Below are 25756 nucleotides of genomic sequence, written 5' to 3' on the forward strand. Positions count from 1 at the left end.
TTGAGAATATTATAAAAATGAGAACCATAAAAGTGTATGCTTTTGTAACTGAATTTGTTCTTACTCAATAGCATGGCCTTGAGCTCCATACAAGTTGGTAACATATCAATAGTTTGTTTCTTCTTATCCCATGGTACAAACATCCCACATTTTACTGAAATATTTGTCTACATGTACCAACATTTTGTTTCTTCTTATCTCAGGGAATGAATGTCCTACAGTTTGCTAAAACATTTGCCCATTGTTGAAATATCTTGCTTGTTTCTTGCTTGTTTGGGAACTTCTACAAACTCAGTTTCTATGAATAACTATGTAGAGAGTTTTTGTGTGTGTGCCTGTGTAGATATAAAGTCTCATTTCTGGGCTAAGTGTACAGAAGTGCAATTGCTATGCTACTTGGTGAGTTGAAGTTTGTTTTGTCATTTTAAAACTTCCAAATATTTTGTAGTTTCTGGGCAATATTATATTTCTGATAACATTTAATGGTGTGGAAGAATTGTCTGTAATCTGTCAATCATGCCATAATCTAATTTCTTTGCACTATTGATGACTATCTGACATTATAAATTTATTATTTAGTTTACATTATAGGATTTATGCCATTGCATTTCACAATAGTTTTAAATTAATTATCAATTGCCTGCGTTTAATGAATTTGAATTTCTTTCCGTGTATTTGTTTATTGGCTGGCTATATATCTTCTTCAGTGAAATGCCACTAGTTGGCTTTTGCTTTTTTTTTCTTTAGGGGATGTGACCCTTAGCCTAGAATGCATACATTCATGCATGCACAGCACTCAGTCAGTGAGCTACACTCCCACTTTAATATTCTGTCTTAACCATTTAGTTTAAGGGTTTTTCAGACATATTCAGTATTACTCTTATCAAATGTGATTTAGAAACATCTTTGCATAACCAGTTGGTTTTACTTTCATTGTCGTGACAAGATTTCTTTGAAATTTTGAATGAAGCCTTCATTAAGAATTGTATGAGTTACGCATAAGGTATAATGTCCAATAACTCTTCATCAAATGGAATGTTCACAAAGCATTCTCCTATATTGTCTTGGGAAAGTTTTGTAATTTAAACTTTTACAGGGAAATTTATGCTGTTTGAATTTAGTTATACATAAAATGTGAGGATTAAGTCACAATTCAGTTTTTTCTCTAATAAATCCTTAGTAGTTTTTTGTTTTAAAATCCATCTCTCCCTATTGATGTGTTTTTTTCATTTAAAATGCTTTTATTAGCACTTTATTGTAAGTTTTATTTTTATTTCTCTGAGAATTTCATACATGTATACAATTTATGATCATTCCTAACTCTCACTTGTATCTACCCTATATCCAATTCCCCCAGGAAAGCCCAATTATATCTCCCTTCCAAAGTCATATTCATTCTTCTTTTAAAAATATCTATTTTTAGCTGGCTAAGTCCAATCAGTGTTGTCCATGAGGGTGGGAGGTCATCTAGTGAGGCATGGGTAATCTATCAGTGGCTACCTCCACGAAAAGGAGAAATAGACAGAGAGAAAGAGAGCGAGGCTTTTTTATCTACCAACTGCTTAGTTTTTCAGCTAAGAGTGGAGCCTTGGGAGGCCTTCCTCCAATCCATGCATCCATGCTAAAATCTTTTATTGACTAGATTTTGTGGAAGTAATCACAGTTCCTACGAGTAGGTGTGTGCAATGGCTACGTCATGTCAAGAAGATAGCATTTCATAGCTTTCCTACTGTCCTACAACTCTGTTAAATATGAGTTATCCATACTTTATAGAGGCATGTCTACAGTCTTCTACTCTGTTACCTTCATGTATGTCATGTATGTGTCTATTTACTTGCCATAATCTCTCTCCATGCTCTCTCTCTCTCTCTCTCTCTCTCTCTCTCTCTCTCTTCCTTTCTCTCTCTCTCTCTCTCTCTCTCTCTCTCTCTCTCTCTCTCTCTCTCTCTGCCTCACTCTAGATGTTAATGTGTACTTCTATATATCTATCTGTCTATCTATCCATCCATCCATATATCTATCATCTATCTGTCTTCCTCTCTGTCTGCCTGTCTATCTACCCAACTATCTGGGTGGAATGTTGAAGGGATGAATGTGAGTATGGGTGTAAATCGTGAAATTAGAAAGTGAAGTACGAGGTGATTTTAAAAAGGTACTGGAGGAGCAGGGGGAGAAAACCTGAACACATGCATTTAAAAGCTGAAGGGAGACTACTGTCGGGTATAAGTGGACAAATGGGGCAAAGAATATGAAGAATAAGATAAGGGGAAGGGAATCAATGAAAATATGCTTAGATTTCACTGTGTAGTGCTGGCTGGAATTAAACATAGGATCATCACTCTTTTGCCTTTATGTGTTACAGTTCCACATATATATTTTCATGTACTGCTACAAGATTGTTCTGCATTCTTAGTGACCAGTTCATCATCACATAATTCTTTGTGAATATTTATTTACTTTCAAATGACTACATATATTGGCTGATATTAATGTAACTAAGCAAGTTTTTTTTAATTGGTGTATTTCCATTTTCTGTCATTCCTATATCAAATCATTAGAAGCTGAAACAATACAGTATTATTTTGTAATTTGCAGAAATCAGAGATCCTACAAGAATCTCTCCATATTAAAATTGTATTTTCAGTATACCTGAATGCCACATTTAATCATATAATGAAGAATCTGCTTCCAGTCTCTTTAGCTAATTAGCTGATCTCAATTCCTTGTGGTTGGGGGAGAAAGAAACCAATTTCCTTTCCATTCATCACAACAGGTAAAACCTTACTTTTTCTGTTTTAGAACATAAGAAAAAAAACATATGGCAAGTTGACAGATATACTGCTCCAATGTGTACTAGAAAGCAGGGAGAAATAGAACTAAATGATAGAAACCTATCACTTTGTCCCAAAAGATAGAGGGCTTTGTCAGACATGTGTGGGCCTTACATAGTATGAGGGGATAAGACACTAGCCAATAGATGGAGAAAGACCAGTAGTCACAGCAAAATCTCCAAGTAAAATCTAGTGGACACCTTAGTTATGAATAAACAGGAAAGTCTGACTCTACTACTGTGTCTGACAATCTATTTTGATTCTTTATATCATATGTTAAAAGATGACTAGCATCTGTCTCCATCTGCCGCCAAAAGAAGACACTCTGATGGTGACAGAATAAGACAATGATCTCTGACCATAGCAAAATATCATTAGGAGTCATTTTATTGATATTTTTAAGAGTAGCAATATTTGGTTTTACCACAGTTCTCTGCACTATCGACCCACTGATTTTGGTCACCCAAGTAGTATTTGGTATGGCTTCTTTCTCATGAAGTGGACATTAATTCAAATCAGAGATTGGTTGGTTACTCCCACAGGTTCTGCCCTAGCATATTTTGCAGGCAGAATAGATTGTAGACCAAAGGTTTTATGGTTGGGTTAGTGTTTATGTTTTGGTTGCCTGCAGGCTCTATGTATGCACCAGATAAACTTCACCATGTTTAACAAGATGTGTAAGTGTTGTCCTCCAAAACGGAACATACTGTCAGTTGCAGAGAGCAAACCTCTTTTGCAAAGCCTGTCTTTGTGTGTGTGTGTGTGTGTGTGTGTGTGTGTGTGTGTGTGTGTGTGAGTGTATTTTAGTGGGAACTCTCAGACATCAACTCAATTGAATGAAACTCAGTTAAGCTACTGGAAACTTTATTTGGTGTCAAGAAATGGCTAGTTGTCAATCTACATCCCCATTATTAGGAGACCTCATTAGGATCGCCTTCATATATTTCAAAAAGTTTTCATTGCACTAGACTTATATATCATCCCTCACTCAAATGCCTTTCAATTCCAGCTGAATTTCCTTACAATGTCTCCCTCTACCCTATTTCCCCACACTCTCCCCACCAGATCATCACATTCCCAACCACATATGTCCCGACTCTGCAAATGAATTAATTATATTTCTCCTTCCCAGGGAGATCTATTTGTCTCCCCCTAGAACTTTTCTCTTTACCTAACCTCTCTATGTCTAGGAACACATTTACTTAATGGCTACTATCCACTTATAAATGGATACATACCATATTTATATCTTACTGGGTCTGGGTTACTTTACTTAGTATTATTTTTTATAGTTCCATCCATTTGCTTCTAAATTTCATGGTGTCATTTTTTTTAACCACTGAGTATTACTTCACTATATAAATTTACCAATTTTTTAAATCTGTTTTTCTGTTAAGGGACATCTAGGTTATTTACAATTTATGACTATTACGAATGAACCCATAATGAACATGGCTGAGCAAATGTCCTTGTAGTAGGATGGAGCTTTCTTTGGGTATATGTCCAAGAACGGTAAAGCTGAATTGTGACATAGATCATTTCCCAATTTAAGGAATTGCCATATCGATTTCTATAGTTACTGTACAAGTTTGCACTCACATGAGCAGTGGAGGAGTGTTCCCCTTTTCCCACATCCTCAACAGCATGAGCTGTCACTTGTATCATTTATCTTAGCCATTCTGACAGGTGTAAGATGTAATTTCAAAGTAGTTCTGATTTTCATTTCCCTGGTGACTAAAGGAACTGAACATTTCTTTAAGTGTTTCTCAGTCATTTGACATTGTACTATTGAGAATTCTGTTTAGATCTATATTCCATTATAAATTGGATTATTTTAATTTTTTGACATCTAATTTCTTGAGTTCTTTATGTATTTTGGAGATTAACCCTCTTTCAGATGTAGAATTGATTTAAAAAAAATCCCATTCTGTAGGCTGCTGCTCTGTCTGAATGATTGTGTCCTTTGCCTTATAGAAGCTATTCAGTTTCATGTGGTTTTGTTTATTAATTGTTGGTCTTAATATCGGTGGTTCAGAAAGTTTTCACTCATTCTGATGTTATACAGATAGAGTCTAAATATGAGGTCTTCATCAAATCTCTCCCCTCAAATCTCAGGGAATCCTAGGAAAAAGGAAGCAGAAAGTGTCAATGCCAGAGAGGATGGAGGACACCAAGAAAATAAGGCCCTCTGAAAGAACTAAGCAAAGCACATATGAACTCACAGAGACTGAAGCAGCAAGCACTGGGCCTATATGGTCCTGTGTGTATTTATTATAGCTTGGTATTTTTTTATGGGATTCTTTAGTGTGAGAACTAGTGGGTACCTGACTCTTGTGTCTTTTCTTGAGACTCTTTCTTTCTGTTGGGATGCTATGTCCAACTTCAATATGACAGCTTTTGCTTAATCTTCTCACATTTTATTTTGTCATACTTGGTTCTTACCTAGTAGAGGCCTATTTTTTTCTAATGAGAAACAGAAAGGAGTGGATGGAGAATGACGGAGAGGAGGAAAGGAACTCAGAGTAGTAAAAGAAGGGAAAACTACAAACAGGTTATATTTTATGAAAAAAATCTATTTTCAATAATGGGATAAAGAAAAGGTGAAAAACAAAGATACAGTTGCTGATCAACAAAGGCAGTGGAAGTAAATGGGCCCAAGGTGAAACCTTGCAGTGCATACACATAGACCCAGACAGAGAAGTCCCCACAGAGCTGTAAATATAAATATCAAGTACAATTAGACAGGGATAGTGCTTAAAAAAAACCCTCCATATTTTCTCTTTGTATGTCTTAGAAGTTAAAGACTTTGATTAGAAGTGTCAGCCTCAGAGCAAGTTGGATAGGTATAGGTACAGAAAAAAAACAGCTAGCTGTTGTTAAAGTGATCCTAAATGCTAACTCACAAGCCATTCCAGTAAAGACTACAGAGAAGAGTGCACCAACACAGCTGTTATCCCATTAGGGCTCAGGCGGTTTTGACCATCTGCAGATTAAAGTGCACAATGTCTTACTTCCTTTGAGTTAGTTTTCTCAGACTGCATAAAAATAACAAAATAATAATTAGATGACTAAAACTACATGAATCTATTTCCTCAGAACTCTGGAATTTGGAAGTAAAAAAAAAGTTCGTAGATTTGGATCCTTCTGGAGGCTCTGAAAGAGAATCTACTGCAAGTTTCTCTCATGTGTTCTGGTAATTTGCCTGTGTCTTCACTTATATCATTTACAAGTTCATAACTACAATAGATTTTTAATAATTCTGAGTTTAAGCCAATTATTGGGAATTTGAAATTCAACTTAAATTTTAAACTCAGCTTATGTAAACTTATGCATTCATGTCACATGTACAAACATTCACACAAAATCTTTGGAGCTGTATTTGTGATGAAATGTTTCCAGTATTTTGACAATTAAACTTGAGGGCAATTAATATTGAATAGACTACATGTATATAAAATATTGCTCTAGTTTAGAATTTCAGCAATATCTCCATTTATAAAGAAATTTTATATTGTGTTCACATACTTTTAAAATTATATTAGTATATTTATTTTTAAGTAGTAATGTAAATGTTTTATTTAACTGCCTTTTATATTATTTGTTGCACCCAAATGTTTATGATTGCATATTAATATTATGCTTAGCAATATTTTAGGGGATACATATAGTTATCATGAATATATTTTCTTCTTTTAAACACATACAACTAAATATAGAAATTATGTTAACGCTATTTTCCAAACATGACTCATTTCATCTTTCCTCATTATTTCTCTACACCCTTTGCAGTACTTTCATTGATTTATTAAGAAGAAAGTATAATAATCAACTCAACATTTCCATATTATGTAATATATTTAAAATAATTTTTCATTGATAGCCTTATCTAATTTGATTGTATATATTTGAAACATAAATAAATACTGGTTATTGGATTTTGTTAGTAGTTTTTTCTCTTAACGTAGCATTTTCTTCTGTTAATGTAATATACAAATTTTCAGATGAAATAACATAAAATTAGGTTGGAACAGACCTACAAGAGATTATGTGTTGTGAATAACGGAGGTTTTCAATCATATTCTGTTTCTAACCACAAATATTCACAAATAACATATATATTGATTTTATAGTAATCACTAGATTAAACGTGAGGCAGCTTAACTTGTTTATTGAATTTTCTGTAATATTTGTCCAATTTATCAAGTCTTCAGTAATTTAAACAGTAGCCAAGTAATTTTTCCAGAGTTCTTACACTTGTTGTGCAGTATTCACTTTTACACATTCATAAATTTAATTTTATCCTGTTTATTGCTAAAGCAAACAGTACATTCTATGCACAAATTTAATATACAATAGCGTTTAGAATGCTTTCATTACATAATGGATTTTTGTATAATTTCTTCATATAAATTCTATTTGTGTTTAATAATAGTTTTTGTCTTTTCTAATCCTTGCCTTTGATTACCATTATTTTCTATTAACTCCCTATAATCAGAAAATACTCAATCTAAATATTGACAGCACACATACTTACCTACCATTAAACTTTAATGTAAAATTTTAAAACAATTATATACTGTGTGACTGTCATTGTGGGGTTTTTGTTTTCTTGTCGATTTCTTTGATCTGTTTTTTAGATTTACTTATTTTTATTTTATGTGCATGAATGTTTTGTCTGTATGTTATTTTTATGCACAATGTGAGTTCAGTGACTCCATGCCAAAAAGGATTCAAATCTTCTAAAACTAAACTTAGAGATTGTTGTAGGTCACCATGTGGGTGTTGTGAACAAGTCTCAGGTACTCTGAAAAAGAAACAAGTGTTCTTAACCACTGAAGCATCTCTCCAGTCCCTACAAAAAAAATCTTTGTCATAAATTATGAACTATTTTTCCTTAATTTGTGAATTTCTCCAATTTAATCTGTGTTCTCAAATTTATTCATTTTTATTCTGATCAGCTCTTTATTATATAACATCTAATACTTAAGTTATAGGCTCTCCCACATCTATATGGTACTTAAATTTTGAAAAAGGGAGATTGAACTAGTTGTGATACCCATAATTAATGACAATATATAGAGTGTCTAATACACTGGGTTAATTGTGTTAACTATTGGAATAAACTGTTTTAACTTACAGTTGAAATTTACTTTTTCTAATATTCAAACTTAAAGAATTAATTAGCAAAATAATTAAAACATAAAAATATGAAATGTTATGATTTTCACTGAAGTTAGGGACAAGGACATGTTGCATATTACTGATTATATTGTTCAAAACTGAAATTGGAAACAGCCAGAGTGCTAGGAACAACAAAATATGTGGGTGGAATGAATAAGAACACCATCATCTATGTACAGGAAGTCATTTAAGCAAAAAAGTCCATCACTCTTAAAATCATATTAGTCCTTAACCTATAGAAAGTGTTTTATGATAAGGTTTATATAAAAGGGTAAATCCAGACAATTAAGAGAATAAATAACTATATCTGTAGGTTTTGTCGATGATACTCTACCAGTATCATGATACCTGTCTACCTATTACTTTCTACCCCGTCTCAAATCAAGACTGAAGAAGAAAGACACTTAATACAATTTCTGAAAGGATGACTAAGAAAATTAGTAAAAATTTGCTAAAAGGGAGAGATTGCATTTCGCAGGAATCCCTACCTGGAATTTAAAAGAGCCACAGCAAAGAAATTTGAAGAATGAGAACCGAAGAGATCACCATTATTGAGCTGGGTGCCAGAAGGTGGCTGGGTGCCAGAAGGTGGTGGCGCGCACACCTTTAATCGCTGCACTCTCGAGGCAGAGGCTTACCAAAGCTGTGTCTCTTTTTTAAATTACTATGAATGACTCTCGAGTCCTAGAACCCTAACAACCTTTCAGGTATACTGACACGAGGGGCCAGATCCCAGGTAAACAGAAGTAAAAATCCTAAGGCTTTTCAGAAGCCCAAGTGATGAGGTAAAGAAAGAAAAGAAACGGCTGTTAAGGAACCCAGGAGCATGCGCAGTGTCACACTGCAGCGAGCTCGTGAAGTCCACGGACTGGAAGTGACGTAAGGGACTGGAAGTGATGTAAGGAAGTGTGAAAGCTGTACAGGAAGGCTTTGACCAGAAACAATCGAAGCCAGTGTACAGGATAGCTGAAAGAGAGAAGACGGAGCTTCCCAGGTACATTTGATAATTTAAAAAATATGATTCTAAATAAGGATTTAGGGGATTATACAACACTGAACAGTGTACTGCACTGCACGGTTCAGAATCTCACTTTTGCTGTTAGTCGTCTTGGAGCCTGGCCTGGACTGCAATAAATTTTACAGGAGATTAGAGGTGTGATTTGACTCAAGAAGCCTTACTTCAAACAGGGGGGGTATCCTATGAAAAAATCGTCTGAGCTGTGCAGTGGTATCGCAAGCCTTTAATCTCAGCACTCGGGAGGCAGAGGCAGAAGGATCTCTGTGAGTTCGAGGCCATCCTGGCCTACAAGAGCTAGTTCCAGGACAGGCTCCAAAGCTACAGAGAAACCTTGTCTCAAAAAACCAAAGAGACAGAGACAGAGACAGAGACAGAGACAGAGAAAAAGAAAAAAGAAAACATCTCGTGGTGGGATATTGAGGTGGGATGGGGTGGGGTGGGAATATGGAGGTAGGTCTAGGGGTTTGTGGTGGGGTTGGTGTTATGGATTGCAGCGAGTCCCCTGCAGCTTGCTGCAGATCCCAGTGGCGGCAAGTCCACAAACCAAGGTGGCTAGTCCCCAGCCATGTGGTGCCAGGCTAGTCACTGGCAAGCCCGAGAGCAATGTGATCAGGTGGCAGGTGGGAGGCACATAGACAGGCACATTGTACAGAATAGAATTGGATATTTATTATTTGGGTTATGGAGGAAAAGGAAAAAAGGAAGAAAGGGAGTGAGAGAGAAAGGGGGGAAGAGAAGTGGACAGAGAGAGAGCCAAGATGGCGAAGGAGGGAGAGAGGCTACAGGGAGTGGACGTGGCTTTTCTCTTAAAGAGACAGCATTACAGTCCCTCTTCCTTTTTATAATAAAAAGTGGGAGATTAGACACCACAGGTGGAAGGAATTGGGGTGGCAGATTCTTAAGACTTCTTCCTGCTTGTTTGGTGGCATCGTCTTTGGGGGGAACCTGAGAAGGCTGGGTCCTGGCCACATCCTGGCACGGTTGGTCTCTTTGCTCCTGTCAGGTGATTGTGACATGGAAATGTCTGATGTCTCTTACACCTGGTTAAGGTATTGGCAGAAAAGAGGAAAAATTTAAATTAAGGAAAAAAAAACCTTTTAGGACCAGCGAATTGAGGGGGATGTATCTGACCTGTTTAAGGTGGATCCTTTAATTCAGTTCTCTGGAACTACAAGAATTTTTGGGTTTGTGAAAACAGAAGTATTAGACACATACATTGTATATTGATTGTGACATATTTTTGTACAAGTATTTTTAAGATTATGAAAAGCATTATGAGAGAGAAATTTGATCTGAAATTTGTTTGGTGAGGTTGTTTTTTTTTTAAAACTGACAACACCTCTTAGCTATCAAACTGAATCAGAGATATTTGAGAAGGATAAATTTTTACTTGAATTACTGATTAAAAAATGACAGAGAACTTACTTGGCTGGCACCCAGAGCTATTCTTTAGGGTCCTCTATGGTCACTGAATGTCACATTTGCCTTTTGCTGTTTAGCGCAGGGCCTCCCAGGCTCCAGAAGGTCCTGTGGGCTTAGAAATCTGTAGGAAGACAGGCCTACCTTGACCTGAGCAGCTAGGCTGTCAATTCCAGTGATTCTGTCCATGTCAGGAGATCTTTAGCTTAGTCAAAAGGCAGTTTTGCCCAGTTTAGATGGATGTTGTTGTGTGTCCATTTGTCTTCTGTCTTCTTTGGAAGAAGTAGAGTTTTGCTACTAGGAGCCAACTGTCTCTTTTGTTATGAAAAGTTTTTTTTAATAATTAAATATTTAAATATCACATTCCCCAGATCTCTGAGAAGTTGAGGGCTGTTTATTAGGTGTAACTACAGTATAGAATCTGTCTGGAAGTTTGGGTCTGAGGTTGACTGTACTGGCTCTTAACAGGTAAGATTTACACTCATAAAAAGGCAGAAGGAAGTAAAAACTGCTTGCAATATAAGGTTAATGGCAGGACTCACAATAGTAGAGTACAGTTTAATATATTTTAAATGAGGGTTAGATTAAATATAAGGTATTTTTGTGAGAGAATTAAAAGTACATACCAGTTTAAAACATGAGCGTTATTGTTTTTGTAGTCTGAAATGAGGTGTAATGAACAATTATAACATTAAGCATAGGTGTATTTAAGTTACCTATATGATTACACACACAGAGAGTGAACAGGAATTGGGCAAAGTGGATGCTCTTGGTAGGCCCTACCAAAGGCATGCCACTGCCCAAAACACATGCAAGAGTCAACAATAGGAATTTAGTGAAAAGAAAAACATAAGCAAACCGGGGACAAGACAGAGTTTCCAAACATGTTTGTATTAGGCTCATTAAACCTTGTTTATTACATTCTGGGCCTCTCTGGGGGTCAAAATCGGGAGGTCGAAATCTGGGCACAACAATAACACCCAGGACATCCAGCTCAGGAGTGGTACCATCCATAGTAAAACATTCCCTACCGCATCAGGGAGATAAGGATGGCGGGAATACCGTGTGTACCTAACCGGACTTGTATGGTGGTGTAATGTTTGCATACAAAGGAGAATATGAGGTTTAGAGCTTATAGTAGTCAAGCTATATGTCCCAAGGGGATACTTTATGGTCGACTTGCTGGAAGTCACCACAGTATGTTCTGGCTTGGGATATTCAGTGCACATAATATCTCCAAAGTCATCCTAGGATTTCTTTTTTTAAAAAAAATATTGATTCATTGATTGATAGTTGATTTAAATGTGCATTGGTATTTTGCCTAATGTATCTGTGTGAGGGTGTTAGATCACCTAGAACTATAGTTAGAGTTGGGAGCTGCCATATGGGTCTTTTGGAAGAACAGCCAGTGCTCTTAACCACTGAGCCATCTCTTCTAGTCCTCTTCTTATTTCTAATTAAAACAGAATTTATTTGATTTTTAACTATGTGTACCTTTATATACAAATATTTACATATGTATTTACATACATGTGTATGGATATGTAAGTGCAATTACCAGTAAAAAACAGAAGAGGGGTGTCAGATCTCCTGGAGCTAGAGTTGCAAGAAGTTTGTGAAACACTTGTTATTGGTGTTGGAACAAATAACTCTAAGTAACCACTAAATTGTCACTCCAGCATGGGTTTCCAGAATTTCTTAGAGAAATAGTCTGGAGGGAGGGGATTTTTGAATGTTGTTATTTTTTAGTATTTATATAACATGCATAGATGAACAAAAGATGTTTGGATCAAATCTACCTCCCCTTAGTTCATCCCACATCCCAGCACTACTTTTTCTTTCCCAACTTGTTCTCTTTCAAACTCATGGCCTCTTTTTTTGTTAATTATTATTGCATAAATATATGTATATATGTATATATACATACCTATTCCAAAATATAACCTACTCAGTCTTTATAATGTATTCATTGTTACTCTTATGTGTTTTCAAGGATGCTATTGGATAACCAATTGATATACTGTTCCCTGGTGAAGAAGATTTCTCTTGCTCTCAACATTTCTTCATTTCTTGCAGTTTTTTGTGTAATTTTAGGGTCTCCTGGACTGTTTCCAATCCACTTTGGCTTGTCTATTGGTGTCAACCATATTTAGCTGATGTTTGAACACTCATGTTTGTTGCATGATTATTAAAAACCCAGAGACAGATATTGGGGTTCAACTTGCAGGTTAGAAAAACAAAACAGCCAGTCACTGACTCTTATCTCTACCTCAAAATGACAATCCTGCCTTTAGGAATCTCAGAATGAGACTGAGACTGAGAGCTGTCTCCTCCCATCATATATTCCTCTCTAGTGCTTGGATTAAATGCATGCATCGCTACCACCTGGCTTTTAGGTTTTTATGGCAAACTAGCATGGTCACTGGGATTAAAAGTGTGTGTCACCACTGCCTGGTCTGTAAAACAGACCAGTGTGACTGTTTTAATCTCTGAACTTCAGGTAAGCTTTATTTATTTATATACAGGAATTATCACTACATTCCCCCTTTTGTCTAAATTTTAAAAAGGCAAAGGCTATAACTAATATAAGATAAGCTCTATACAGTAAGTACAATGACTATATACAATATATACAGGCAATGAATACATCAACAATGTCTCGTCCATTTGCATTTGACAAATTTAGAGGAAATACTCCTTATCTTGGTGAGTCCAAAGTCTTGTACCTAATTTATTTTCTATCATAACTTGCCTTCTGCATCTAGTAAACTTTAATTATAACTATGTACTCTTCAACTCCCTCCGAGACCCCAAAAGGAAATAATATTAATTGAGTAATCAGGAAGTATGAGCGAGGACTTTAACTTATGTCACATTGACACAAAGCCAGACAGTACAGTGAGGAAATACTAAAACAAAGCAAGACAAAAAACAGCAGGGTAAACTCAAATTCTGGGTCTCTGTGTCTGATGTCATAGCATGCTCCAGGTCTCCAGCACATTTCAGCTTTGTTGATTGCAACATTCTGCTCTCTCTTGGGGTGGTTCCATACTCAGTCTGCAACTTTTTTTGTCAGGTATCCCATGACTTTAGCATTTCCAGCATCTTGTGATCTCCAGCCTTTGCAGTTACAGCTTCACATAATGGCCTCTCAGGGCCTCACTGCAAGGATACCTCTGACACATGGCTTGCTTCAGTTGCTTTCTTTAGCTGAGGAGGAACATTCCAGCACGCTTTTCTTCTTTCCTTGACTCTATAGCTAGAACCATGTGACTAAAGAGGCCATATTCTTCTCCTTACTGGGAGTGAAACTTGTCTCCCTTCAGTTACATTTGGATCACATTTGCATTGTTGATGGTTTCCTTTATTCACTATAGAAGCTTTTCTTTAAATCTTTTCCACAAGCTGGAAGCTTTGCTGGTTGGAAACTTGTCCTGAGGAGACTATTTACTTCCTTTCATTTAGCATAAGGCTTTTCTTTTACGTTTTTATCTCCTTGATTCCAATTTGGTTCCATTATGCTTCCTGGTGTTACTTTTCCCCTCAATGTATGCATTTTGGTTTTCTCTTTGTACAGCTTGCTCCTTTTCATTCTATAGATGCGTAAGAGTGATCAATAATACCCATGTGATTTAGTCAATACTGGACTGTCTTAAAATCTTTTTTGCCTGAGTCATTAATCAAAAATTCTTCAGTTTAGACCCAGGCAGATTTCTAGAACTATTGTGAAACATGACCACATTCTTGTCAAAATATCACAAGAGTGGTTTCAAGGCACTTACTAGTATTCTTCCTCTCTGAAATCTCTTGAACCTGATCGTTTAAATTGCTCTAAGCACCTCTGTTTCCCATGCATCTACTAGTATAGACGATTAAGCCTCCATTAAAGTGTTCAAGTGATCTCCTAATCCAACATCTCAAAGTCCACATTCTGCCAACAAGTATCATGGTCATGGCTGTCATAATACTCCATCCCCTGGTACCAGCTTCTTAGTCACTGTTGTATTAATGTGAAGAGACACCATGACCACGGTGGTCATATAAGAGAAAGTGTTTCAAAAGTTAATCCATTATCACCATGGTGGAAAGTATGGGAGCATGCAGGCAGGTGTTGTAGTAGCTGAGAGCTGCCTCCTGATTCACAGGCAGAGAAAGACTATAACCTTGGAATGGGCTTTTGAAATCTCAAAGCCCACCCCAGGGGCACATTTTCCCCAACAATACCACACCTCCGAACCTTTATAATCCTTTCAAATAATGTCACTCTCTGATGACTAAGCAATGAAATATATGAGCCTAAGGGGTGGAGACAGTCTCAGTCAAACCACTCAAAGGACAGGGTAAAAAAGACAGTATGCACCATTCCTCCATGGAATGTGCTTCAGGTCCAGCCTCCAGATTCTTGCCTTGTGTTCTTTTACCTTGTGTTCTTGCTCTGACTTCCTTCAGTGGTTGGCTATAACCTGCACCGTGAAATAAACTCCTTCCTCCTAAGTTGGTTTTGATAAGTATTTTATCAAAACATCCAGAGAATCAAACTAAGACAACAATTTCATGGCACTTATTTGGAAGGATATTTTGTAGTGAGACTATAAATACTAGACCAAGAACACTGCGCCAAGTGAGTATTCAAGGAACCTGTCTTGGAAGGATATAAAGCCACATGGACTCCATTCTCCAGAAGAAAGACTTACTAGGGTGCTCTTCTCTGACTCCTTGTTCAGCCTTAGGAGGGCTCTAGAAGGGGTATCCACAATGTACATCCTTTATGCCATCACTTTCTTTTCTTTTTCAGGGAGCTGTGTCCTTTGATCTAAAACACTGAAGCCAGAAAAATAGAGGAAAGATCTGAAGTTATTTTCGGGGATTAAGGTAAGTATTCTGAGTCAGCAATTGGGGAAACACATGGGCCCACAGTGTCCACCTATATCATGTGAGAACTTGGATGTTGGAATGTACATATGAATGACCCTCTTTTTACTTTCTTTTGTTCTCAATAGTTGGGTAGTTAGTATAAGAAAAAGTAACAGTCTAGCAGGGGCAAGGAGTCTTATGCAGTGCTAGTAACTGATGTGTAGAAATTGAATAAATATTGATGAATATTCATTTTATTATGTTTACTCTGTGCATGTACTCCACTCTGATCTTAATTTATGAACTCTTGAAGAAAGATACTTGGGGTTTCATCACTGTCTTTTCATTTTCCTGACTCAAAAATAAAATATATTTGTTCTAATGATAGCCTCAGGTTAAGAGCACTGCTAGGAATCCAGACTGAGACACGGATAAGATAAGGGTATTACCCATAGTAGGATAGAACAGAAAAAAACTCTAATACTGTTGTGGAAGAAGAAAGTTTTGTTGATGTGGACCGCTATCTCATAAAGTAGCATAAAATGTTCCAAATCCTACCAAAGAAGGCTGAGGGATCTACCCTTCCAAGTGCATAGGTCTCCAATAGATGTATCTTCTGTTGTCACAGAGGTAAGCTGGGTTTCGGCAAAAAGATTTCTCAAACTGTTCCCTGCAATTTTCTTAGTTGAGAGGAAATGATTCTGGTAGGGAATTGAACCAGTAGCAATCAAAATGTAGAAAGTGTACCCCAATCAGTTCTCCAAGTAATATACTTGACATAGAGCCGCAAGGTATCATGTATCTCAGAATATCTGGATTAACATAGCCCTACATAATTTCTCTGTGTGCCTGAGCAGGCCCTGGGAAAGACTGCCAGGCTGTAATATATAGTAACTTCCTGTTTCTGCTGATTTAAGACATGGTGATATTTTGTTCTAAGCCAATTGTGTCATATCCCAGACACTTACATTGTTTAAAGAAAGGACAATTAGTGAGGCAGATAGGAACATATACCCAAGAACAGAGTGGTGTCAACAAAATTCTGTCCCATCACAGTTGACAGATTGTAGGGGAAAAATGGGTGAATTGAATGCCTTTGAATTGCTCCATTGTGATCACAGGGATACAAGTAGTTAGTTTGATGGAATATCAGTTCAAGAAAAGAAAGGGGTCTCAAAATTTGCGTGTGTGTGTGTGTATGTGTATGTGTGTGTGTGTGTGTATCTTGGGTGAACAATGAGTGACACCTACAGTCAAGTATAGAAATGCTAGCATATTAGCTGCCCTGAAACTCTATTTCTTGATACAATTCAAATAAGGATAGTGAATGAACAGTTCACTCATGTACTATGGTATGAGAGAGGAAGTAGGAATCATCTGATATATGTAAGCTCCCAAGGGAAGAGATACGCCTATTTGATTCTAAGTAAGACTCCTGAGTACTGAGGGGATCAGCATACCATGCAAAAATTCTGTGCCACTTAGTTTCTGCCGTTGGTCCAGAGAATTTACAAATAAGGAGGAACTTCCAATTTTACTCTTAAATTTATAGAAGATATAATTTTAGTTTTAAGGGAACAGACTTTATTTTTTATTTGAAAATTTCATAAAATTTTGATTATATTCACCACTTCCCTTAGTTCCTACCAGATCTAACTCCATTCTCTCCATATTCAACTTTTTGTACTCTTTTATTTTTAAGCCATTAAGCACTATTTGTGCTGCCATGTAGGATTGGGTATGTGTGGCCCTCCATGGGATAAAGGTCAACCTACCTGGATGTTGTACCCTTAAAGAAAACTGACTCTCCAATAACAGCAGTTATCAGTTGCCTGTAGTTTCTCAGCTACAAGTAAGACTTCATACCTGGCTTTTGAGGGGGGTAGTTTTGTTATGACAGAGAATGTGGCTTAAGTCCATTAGCTTCCATGGTGATCATACTTGTGGAGATTATGCACAATTTTTTCATTTAAAAAAGGAGTGAGAACTACAGAGCCAAATGTATATACTATGAACACTGATAACTTTGTTGTTGGGTTGGCTAACACCCTATGGGTCTCTTATTTTCCCCTGTCAGTTATTGCCTTCTAACTTTTATCACATGATTTTCAGAAGTTCATTCACCATGACTGGAATTGATTTTACTAGCTGATTGCCTTACATCCGGGTTTTCTCTTTCAAACAGTGATTCCTGATTGCTGCCTTCCTGTGTGCACACTTATCTGCTTCCATTCACCAGAGTCACCATGTCTCAACTTCAGAAGAATCCAGAATGTGCAGCTGACCAAGGCCAGACCTGTGAGAAGACCCACAGTCAGATTGCAGCAGTCTGCAGGAATGTGGAGGAGCCTTGTACCTCCTCTCTTCTTATGACTAGTAGTCTGAAGAGCCAGACCTGTGAGCAGACCCAGGGCCTGCAGGTTGCAACAGTCTCCAGGAATATGGAGGAACCATGTTCCTCCTCTCAGCTCATGTCTAGTAGTCTCAAGGACCAGACCTGTGAGGAGAGCCAGGGCCTAGAGATTCCACAGGTGTCTAGGCGTGTGGAGGAGCCATGTCACTCCTTCCATTCTCTGATGGCTAGCAACCAAAATTATCCTGCAGATGAGACACCTAGTACTTCTGGAGGTTTTCAGAGTCCCTGTGACTCTTCTAGAAAATCAGGTGGGGATCTTAGTAACCAAGGAGAACAGGGCTATCCAGTCAATCCACCATGTCAACAAGACACCATGAATGTGCCTGTGATGAGTGTCGATAGTAAAGTTAACTTCTTGGTGAATTATATGCTGTACAAGTATCAGATGAAAGAGATGATGACCAAGGCTGATATATTGAGACTCATTGTCAAAGAAGATGAAAATCGTTTTCATGAAATCTTCAAGAGATCCGCTGATCGCTTGGCGATGCTTTTTGGCCTAGATGTGAAGGAAGTAGATCCTGTCAACCACGTCTATGCTCTCTTTATCAAACTAGGTCTCACCTATGATGGGATGCGTAGTGATGAGTATAGTTTTCCTAAGACTGGTCTCCTGATAATCGTCCTGGGGGTAGTCTTCTTGAAAGGCAACCGTGCCACTGAAGAGGAGATTATGGAAGCGTTAAATGCAATGGGAATCGATGCTGGGGTGAATCATTTCATCTTTGGTGACCCTAGGCATCTGATAACCCATGAGTTTGTGAAGGAGCAATACCTGGTGTACCAACCAGTAGCCGATAGTCATCCTGTGCAGTATGAGTATGTGTGGGGGCCCCGGGCTCGAGCTGAAACTAGTAAGATGAAAGTGTTAGAGTTTGTGGCAAAGGTTCATGGGACATACGCAGCTACCTTCCAGTCTCAGTATGAAGAGGCTCTGATTGAAGAAGAAGAGAGAGCCCTTGCCATGATTTTAGACAGTGCTGGCCTAAGTTCTCGTTCTCGTGCAAGTTCTGGTGCCATGGGCTGCAGTTTCCCTCGTATGTAGTACAATCAGAGATAAATTACTCCTGTATAATTTGCAGAGAATTTTTAGAGTTGAGGGGAAAAATGTAGGTCCTAGTTTGATATAAAGAGGAGGAAGAATATTATCTGCATAGTTCTATTTTGTCTGTGTACCATGACATTTTGTTTTCTTGCACTGTTTGACCTTTCTGTTTGAATATTGTTACACTTAATACCATTGTTGTTTGAGCTTCAAAAACTCTACTTTATGCAATTCACAAATGTAATACTAAGAGCTTTGCTATAGTATAAAACTAACTGGGAAGTAGTCCAATATATTTGTATAATTATGTGAAGTACTAGAACAATCATTGCTAAACTTCGACCTCTTAAACAGTGTTGTACTAAATTTTTCTTTGTAACATTCCATTTCCCAGTACAATTGCATGATATATGTGGAGTTGCTTTACTTTACCGTTGCCATGAGTAATAAAATTCAAGAAAATATTACCAAACATTTACAGTTTCCTTTATTACCCAAAACTTAATTGAGCATCTATTATTTTCCAATTACTACTTTAATTTACTAGGATGCTACATTAAACAGCATGCATGTACTTCCTTTCCTTATAAATATATTGATTATTATAGTATATCTTCTAATACATTGAAGACAAATGAAATATAGACTTTACAGGTAAAGTGATCCTTATGACCCTGTTAAATATAAATATCCTGAAGGAGAAAATTGTGATTGTGGTAAGATAAACTTCAGATTGCTAATTTTAAGCTGAATATTTAAGTGAAGAGAATTGGAGTGTACTAACCTATATGTGGTGCACCTCAAAGTTGACATCCAAAAGTTTAATGCAAAGCTCTTTCCTGGTTACTTTGTGATTTTATTATATACACAATTTTCATATAGAGAAAGTAGTAAGTGTCCATCTCTGACCCCACCTCTATATGGTTGAAGGTGGGTCATAAACTAAGGCTTTATTTACAAATAACCTTAAAGACATTTTTTGATAGTTAACAGTGAGAGACACAGAAGCCACTAGGTTGTCATTCATGCCCAGGGCCAGTGATGTAAGAAACTACTCCATTTAGGAGATATTTTAAATAGATTATCTTTAGTATAATTTGAATTGTATATACTAAGACATGCTTAATTTTTGGGGGTTTTCAAGACAGGGTTTCTCTGTAGCTTTGGGGCCTGTCCTGGAACTAGCTCTTGTAAACCAGGATGGCCCCGAAGTCACAGAGTTCTGCCTCCCTCTGCCTCCCGAGTGCTGGAATTAAAGGCATATGCCACCACTGCTCGTGTAACATGCTTAAATTTTTTAATGAAGATATAAGCAGTGAAAATATTGCTGATTTAGATGAATTTGAGGAGGTGGTCCTTGTCAAAAATAGGAGGATGTTTTACATCACTTAAAATAAAATTATGGAAAAGAAAAAAGAAAATAAATGTATTTCTCCATTTTTAAAGAATATCATCTCCTACGGGAAAATTAGTTTGGTTTACTTGGTTTACTTAAGTAGTGGTCTACTTTATATGAAGCTCCTTTTCTTTTCTTTTCTTTTATTTTATTTTGCAGGGGGAGGTGTGTTTCTTTGTTTCTTATTTTCTTTGTCTTAGAGGCAGGGTTTCTCTGTGTAAGGGACCTGATTCTCCTGGAACTCACTTTGTAGACTAGGCTGGCCTTGAACTCACAAAGAACTGTCTGTCTCTGCCTCCAAAGTTCCTGGTGAAGTTCCATTTCTTAGAGAACGTCACTCTTCTGTGGGATATGTGATTTTTTTAAAATTGACATAAGATAGTCTCATAGAGTCACAGGTCAGGACAATTATTGTAATACCTACAATGAACTAAATGCCTCTAGTATACCAAACCCTCTGACTGACATTTTCACAATGCCTACCCTCTTAAAGGTAGTGTTATATGATAACACTTATATTAGCTCTTTTTTTCGACAGTTTGACAGAATATATATGACAGAAGTGAGATTTCAATCTACTGTAGTGTGAAAGGCCTGGTGGAGTTCCTTCATGGTAGCAGGAACACAAGGCAGCTACTGTTCACATTATGGCTGACCAGAAAGCTGAGAGTCATGCCAGTACCATTGCCATACTGTACCCTGAATATGGGCTCTACTTCTGCCAGCCAGGTCTCACTTCTGAATGGTTTCAGAATTTTTCAAAAGAGTGTCATGAGACAAATATTCAAAACAACAGTAGTTGACATTTTCAATTCAAACCATGTCAGAACTTAGCAGGTTTCCTCCCACGTGAAAAACATAATATTCAAAGCTTGGCATGGGAAATGGCTGAGGCTGAGCCTCTGGTACTAATTTTTCTGGATCCTTTTCTGTACTACTATCCAGTTTTCTGCGTCCTGACTCATTTTTCATTGGAGCTTCTCACATTGCATGTTGTAATAAACTGGACCCTGAATATGAAGTACTAAAATTAGATGAAAAAGGTTATCAAACACCACTAACATATTTCCTGTGGACTCCATTAAACCCTAGTTCTGTCCTCTGCATCATTGTTTCAGAGAGCTGACTTGAAGGGGCTGAGAGTTTTGTCTAGATTCAACTATTTCATGTATTACAATAAACTTGTCTTGTTTTTTGTTTTAGTTTTGTTTTGTCTTTTTCTTTGTTTCATTTCTGTGTGCCAGAGAGCTCCATTACTTAATTTAGAACTCCACTGCGAGCAATACCCTGTCCATGCAAAAGGTCGCTTTTGTATTACATTTTAGTTCTTCTGATCATCATCATCGGGCAGATATGGTATATTATCAGAATAATTTCCAAATAAACTGCTAAATATAGTATACATGGGAAATCTATTAGTCTATGTGATCAATGATACCAGACAGGATTTTGAAAACTGCTATTAGCAGTAGGATTTTAATAGGAATTTTTCGTTTAACAAATGTAGAACATATATATTATCAGTGAATGCTTTTATTTGGGTGCTTAAAAGTGAAAACTTCTCTTATAAGTGAAAGCTGAGAAAAGACTATCAAAATGATTAAGCAAATAAGTACAAAGTTTCTAATTACTGTGTATTCTCAAGTTCTAGGAAGGAAAGCAGATTCCTTGTAGACATTTTATATTTTAACAATGTTAGTTAACTGATTAATTTGTTAATAAGTTATATTTTAATATAATTTTTAAATATCCTGTATTCTACTCCTCCTGGGTGAGTCTGCTTCTTTTCGTTCTATAGCTTTCAGGTGTGCTATTAAGTCACTAATGAGAGCTTTCTCCATTTTCTTTATGTGGGCACTTAGCTCTGCTTTCATAATGTCCATAGGTTTGGATAGTTTTGCCTTCATTTTGATGAATTCAAGGAAGTCATTAATTTTTTTCTTTATTTCTTCCTTGACCCAGTGGTGGTTCAGTAGTTCGCTGTTTAATTTCCATGAGTTTGTAGGCTTTCTGAGAGTTTTGTTGTTAAATTCTAACTTTAAGCCATGGTGATTGGATAAGACAGGGGGTTACTCCATTTTTTTTTAGTCTGTGGAGGTTTGCTTTGTTACTAAGTATGTGATCAATTTTAGAGAAGGTTCCATGAGGTGCTAAGAAAAAGGCAAATTCTTTCCTGTTTGGGTGGAATGTTCTATAGATGTCTGTTAAGTCCATTTGATTCATGACATCTGTTAGTTCTCTTGTTTCTCTGTTAAGTTTCTGTCTGGTTGACCTGTCCATTGGCAAGAGTGGAGTGTTGAAGTCTCCTACTATTAGTGTGTGGGGTTTGATGTGCGATTTAAGTTTTAGTAATGTTTTCTTTACATATGTGGGTGCCATTGTATCAGGGGCATAGATGTTCAGGATTGAGACTACATCTTGATGGATTGTTACTGTGATGAGTATAAAGTGTCCTCCATCTCTTCTGATTGATTTTAGTTTGTTGGATAATAGGATAGCTACACCTGCTTGTTTCTTAGGTTCATTTGATTAAGAAAACCTTTTTCCAAGCCTTTATTCTGAGGTAGTATCTGCATTTGTGGTTGAGGTGTGTTTCTAGTATACAGCAGAAGGCTGGATCCTGGTTTGGTAGCCATTCTCTTAGACTGTATCTTTTTATAGGTGAATTGAGTCCATTGATATTAAGAGATTAAATATCCTTATTTATTGTGTTGCAGTAGTCAGTTCTCTACTTCCACCATGTAGTTGTGGGGATTGAACTGAAGGGATCAGGCTTGGCAAGAGCACATTGCCCAGTGAGGTATTTCATGGGCCATTAATCTAGATCTTTCTGTATACATATGTACACAGTTGTCCATTTTCAGGCATTTTAGTCAGGTTGCAGAGGGCAAAGGATTATAAGATATGTATTATAGTGACTCGTGAAAAGAACACCATAGATTTGAGTAAGTGTAAGAAACCTGCAATACAGAGATTAATGAGTGTTTTTGGAAAGTAAATGTGACCCAAGATTAAAAAATATCTGTTACATCCAAGGATCTCTAAACAAATGACCTCAGGAACTCCAACCAGAATTGAAAGGGGGTATTGGAAGTTATTGGGCAGTATTTGGCACCACTGTGTACAATGTATAGAACAGACTGCACGTGTCAAGCTATATTCTTTCTATTTTTCCTACACTCATGAAAAGACTATTGACTATCTCGACAGGTGCCTGCAATTATAAAAGATCCCCTTACTACTTCTTGTCAATAAACTATGAATATATATAATGTTTACAGTAGTTGAGAGCAACTGTGTCACCCTCATGATTTCTTTTCAGGTCAGCAGTACACATGGATATTACATATGCAGATACGAAAGTACAAGAGGGAAGCCACTGAGATTTTTCAGTCAGTAATTAGTAAAGGTTAGGTTAAATCAAGACATTTCATCATAAAATGCAAATTAATAAGTTATAGTATGTCAAATCTCAGGTTTGAAGTATTCCTTATATATCAGCTAACTAAAATTATATGCACAAATACATAATAGCCACTATGCCTGTTGTTCTGGTGTTCTCTCGATAATCTGCACTTTCTCATCCACTCTTCTTCTCAAGAATAAATGAAAGCTAATTCCATTTCTGTTTTGAGGATGGACATTAGTAAATTTAACTACTGAAAAGACACAAAAAGGAAGAAAAGTCTTTTAGTCGCCTTTCAGTTCCTACCTTAAGCAGCAAGGTGTCTGAATACTGAAGAAAGATTTTTTTTGTTCGAATTAGGAATATATCCATGGAAATTTCTTTTCTCACATCATAGAAAATACAGATTTTTCTTATTTACAAGACATTTTATTCCTTCATTTGGTTATTTAAGGATGTTAGTCTATTAAATGTCTCAAAGCTTCTGCATAATTTGAATTATAAAGTTAAATCATTGCACAACTAGTTTCCATTATCTTATAAAATATTGTGTGCACTACACTCTCTAGAAATATTGTTGAATTTACTTACCTGATGTTCATCTCTGCTCTCTGAAGAACAAAATGCTACATTGATTTTAAAAATGACCCTTGTAAATTTTCAATTAAAGTATTAGTTGATACCATGAGAATTTATCAGCTGTATAATCCTGCTGGAAGGATCCTACACACACACACACACACACACACACACACACACACACACACAAGCACAGAAACTCATCTATTTGGTCTCCAATTTACAAAGGAGAACACAAGAAAACAGTATTTTTAACCACAATGATGAATTGCACAATTCCCAGATATGGACAAGGGTTAAAAATTGATGTATTAATGTTCATTTGTCAGGACAAATTAAGAGTGGCTTATTCTTACTAGAAAATAAGAACTGATGCAAAAGCAATGCATGTAACTTACAGAATGTTCATAGCTAGCTATGTAACTTCGATCATATTTAGCCCCTTCCCAATTCTTCCCAGATCCAACCCTCATTCAATACCAACAAGACAACTTTGTATTTCCTTTAAAAAAAAAACTCATCAAGTCCAATTTGTGCTACCTGGAGCACCAGGGGCTATGTGAAATACTGGAGCTAAAGACATTTTAAACCAAATGGATCAAACAGATAGCTTACAGAATATTTTCCCCAAACAGAAAAGAATATACCCTTTACTCAGCACCTTGTGGAACTATCTTCAAAATTGACCATATACTCAGCCACAAAGCAAGTCTCAGGACATATAAGAAAATTGAAATAATTCCCTGCACCTTGTCAGAATTTGATAATGAAATTGGAGACATACCATACTAGCAATGTCACACTTGAAAGCTCTATAACAAAAGGAAGAAAGGACAACAAAGAAGAGCAGATCACAGGAAATGACCAAATTCTGAACACAAATTAATATATTAGAAACAAAGAGAAAACCATAAAGAATCAATGAAATGAAGAATTGGTTCTATTGTTGTTTTTACTGTTTGATCTTTTGCTTTTTTGCGGGCATTCCTCTCAGCTCTCAAATCACAAGGAGGCTTACACCTTCTTATGAATGCCCGACCTTAGCTTAGCTTATTTCTAACTATTTTTTTCTTATATTATCTTGCCTACCTTTTGCTCTTTGCCTTTTATCTTTCTCTATTCTATAGACATTTCTTTAATTCTTACTCAAATGCTGGCTGTATAGCTGGGTGGCTGGCCCCTGATGTCCTCTTCCTTTTCTTGCTCCTCAATCCTCTTTTCCCCAGATTTCTCCATTTATTTATTTTCTGTGACTGCTAGTCCCACCTATCCCTCTCTTGCCTTGATATTACCTTCTTAGCTCTTTATTGGGTCAATCACGTGTTTTAGACAGATAAAGTAACACAGATTCACAGAGTTAAACAAATGCAACACAAAAGAATGTAACCCATCTTTACATCATTAAATGAATATCCCACAGCATAAACAAGTGCAACACATCTTAAAATAATATTCCACAAAATGGTGGAATATCTTCCTTTATTTCTTTTTTCAAAGACTTCAGGTTTTACATACAAGTCTTTCACTTGCTTAGTTAAGCTTAAACCAAGATATTTTAATTGGTTTTGGATATCTAATATCATGAGTTCTTTACATGCTTTGGGTATTAAC

At 36.6% G+C, this 25756-nt stretch overlaps 1 protein-coding gene across 4 annotated transcripts; it reads left to right on the forward strand.

The window, feature by feature from the left end:
- The first annotated feature begins 267 nt into the window (after positions 1-267).
- Positions 268-19236, forward strand: Mageb16 (MAGE family member B16). Of its 4 annotated transcripts, XM_087902878.1 has the most exons (4): positions 338-399; positions 5928-6024; positions 15245-15321; positions 17489-19236. In XM_087902878.1, the coding sequence occupies exon 4, from the start codon at positions 17550-17552 to the stop codon at positions 18762-18764; it is 1215 nt and encodes a 404-aa protein (XP_087759004.1). In that variant the 5' UTR covers positions 338-399; positions 5928-6024; positions 15245-15321; positions 17489-17549; the 3' UTR covers positions 18765-19236. The 4 variants fall into 4 exon arrangements, with proteins under 4 accessions (XP_087759003.1, XP_087759004.1, XP_087759006.1 ...); XM_087902877.1 differs by lacking the exon at positions 5928-6024 and having other exon boundaries at positions 268-399; XM_087902880.1 differs by lacking the exons at positions 338-399; positions 5928-6024 and adding an exon at positions 2706-2773.
- Positions 19237-25756: the final 6520 nt, after the last annotated feature.

This window comes from Myodes glareolus, chromosome X (genome assembly GCF_982192425.1).
Source record: "Myodes glareolus chromosome X, mMyoGla1.1, whole genome shotgun sequence".
Taxonomy (NCBI): domain Eukaryota; kingdom Metazoa; phylum Chordata; class Mammalia; order Rodentia; family Cricetidae; genus Myodes; species Myodes glareolus.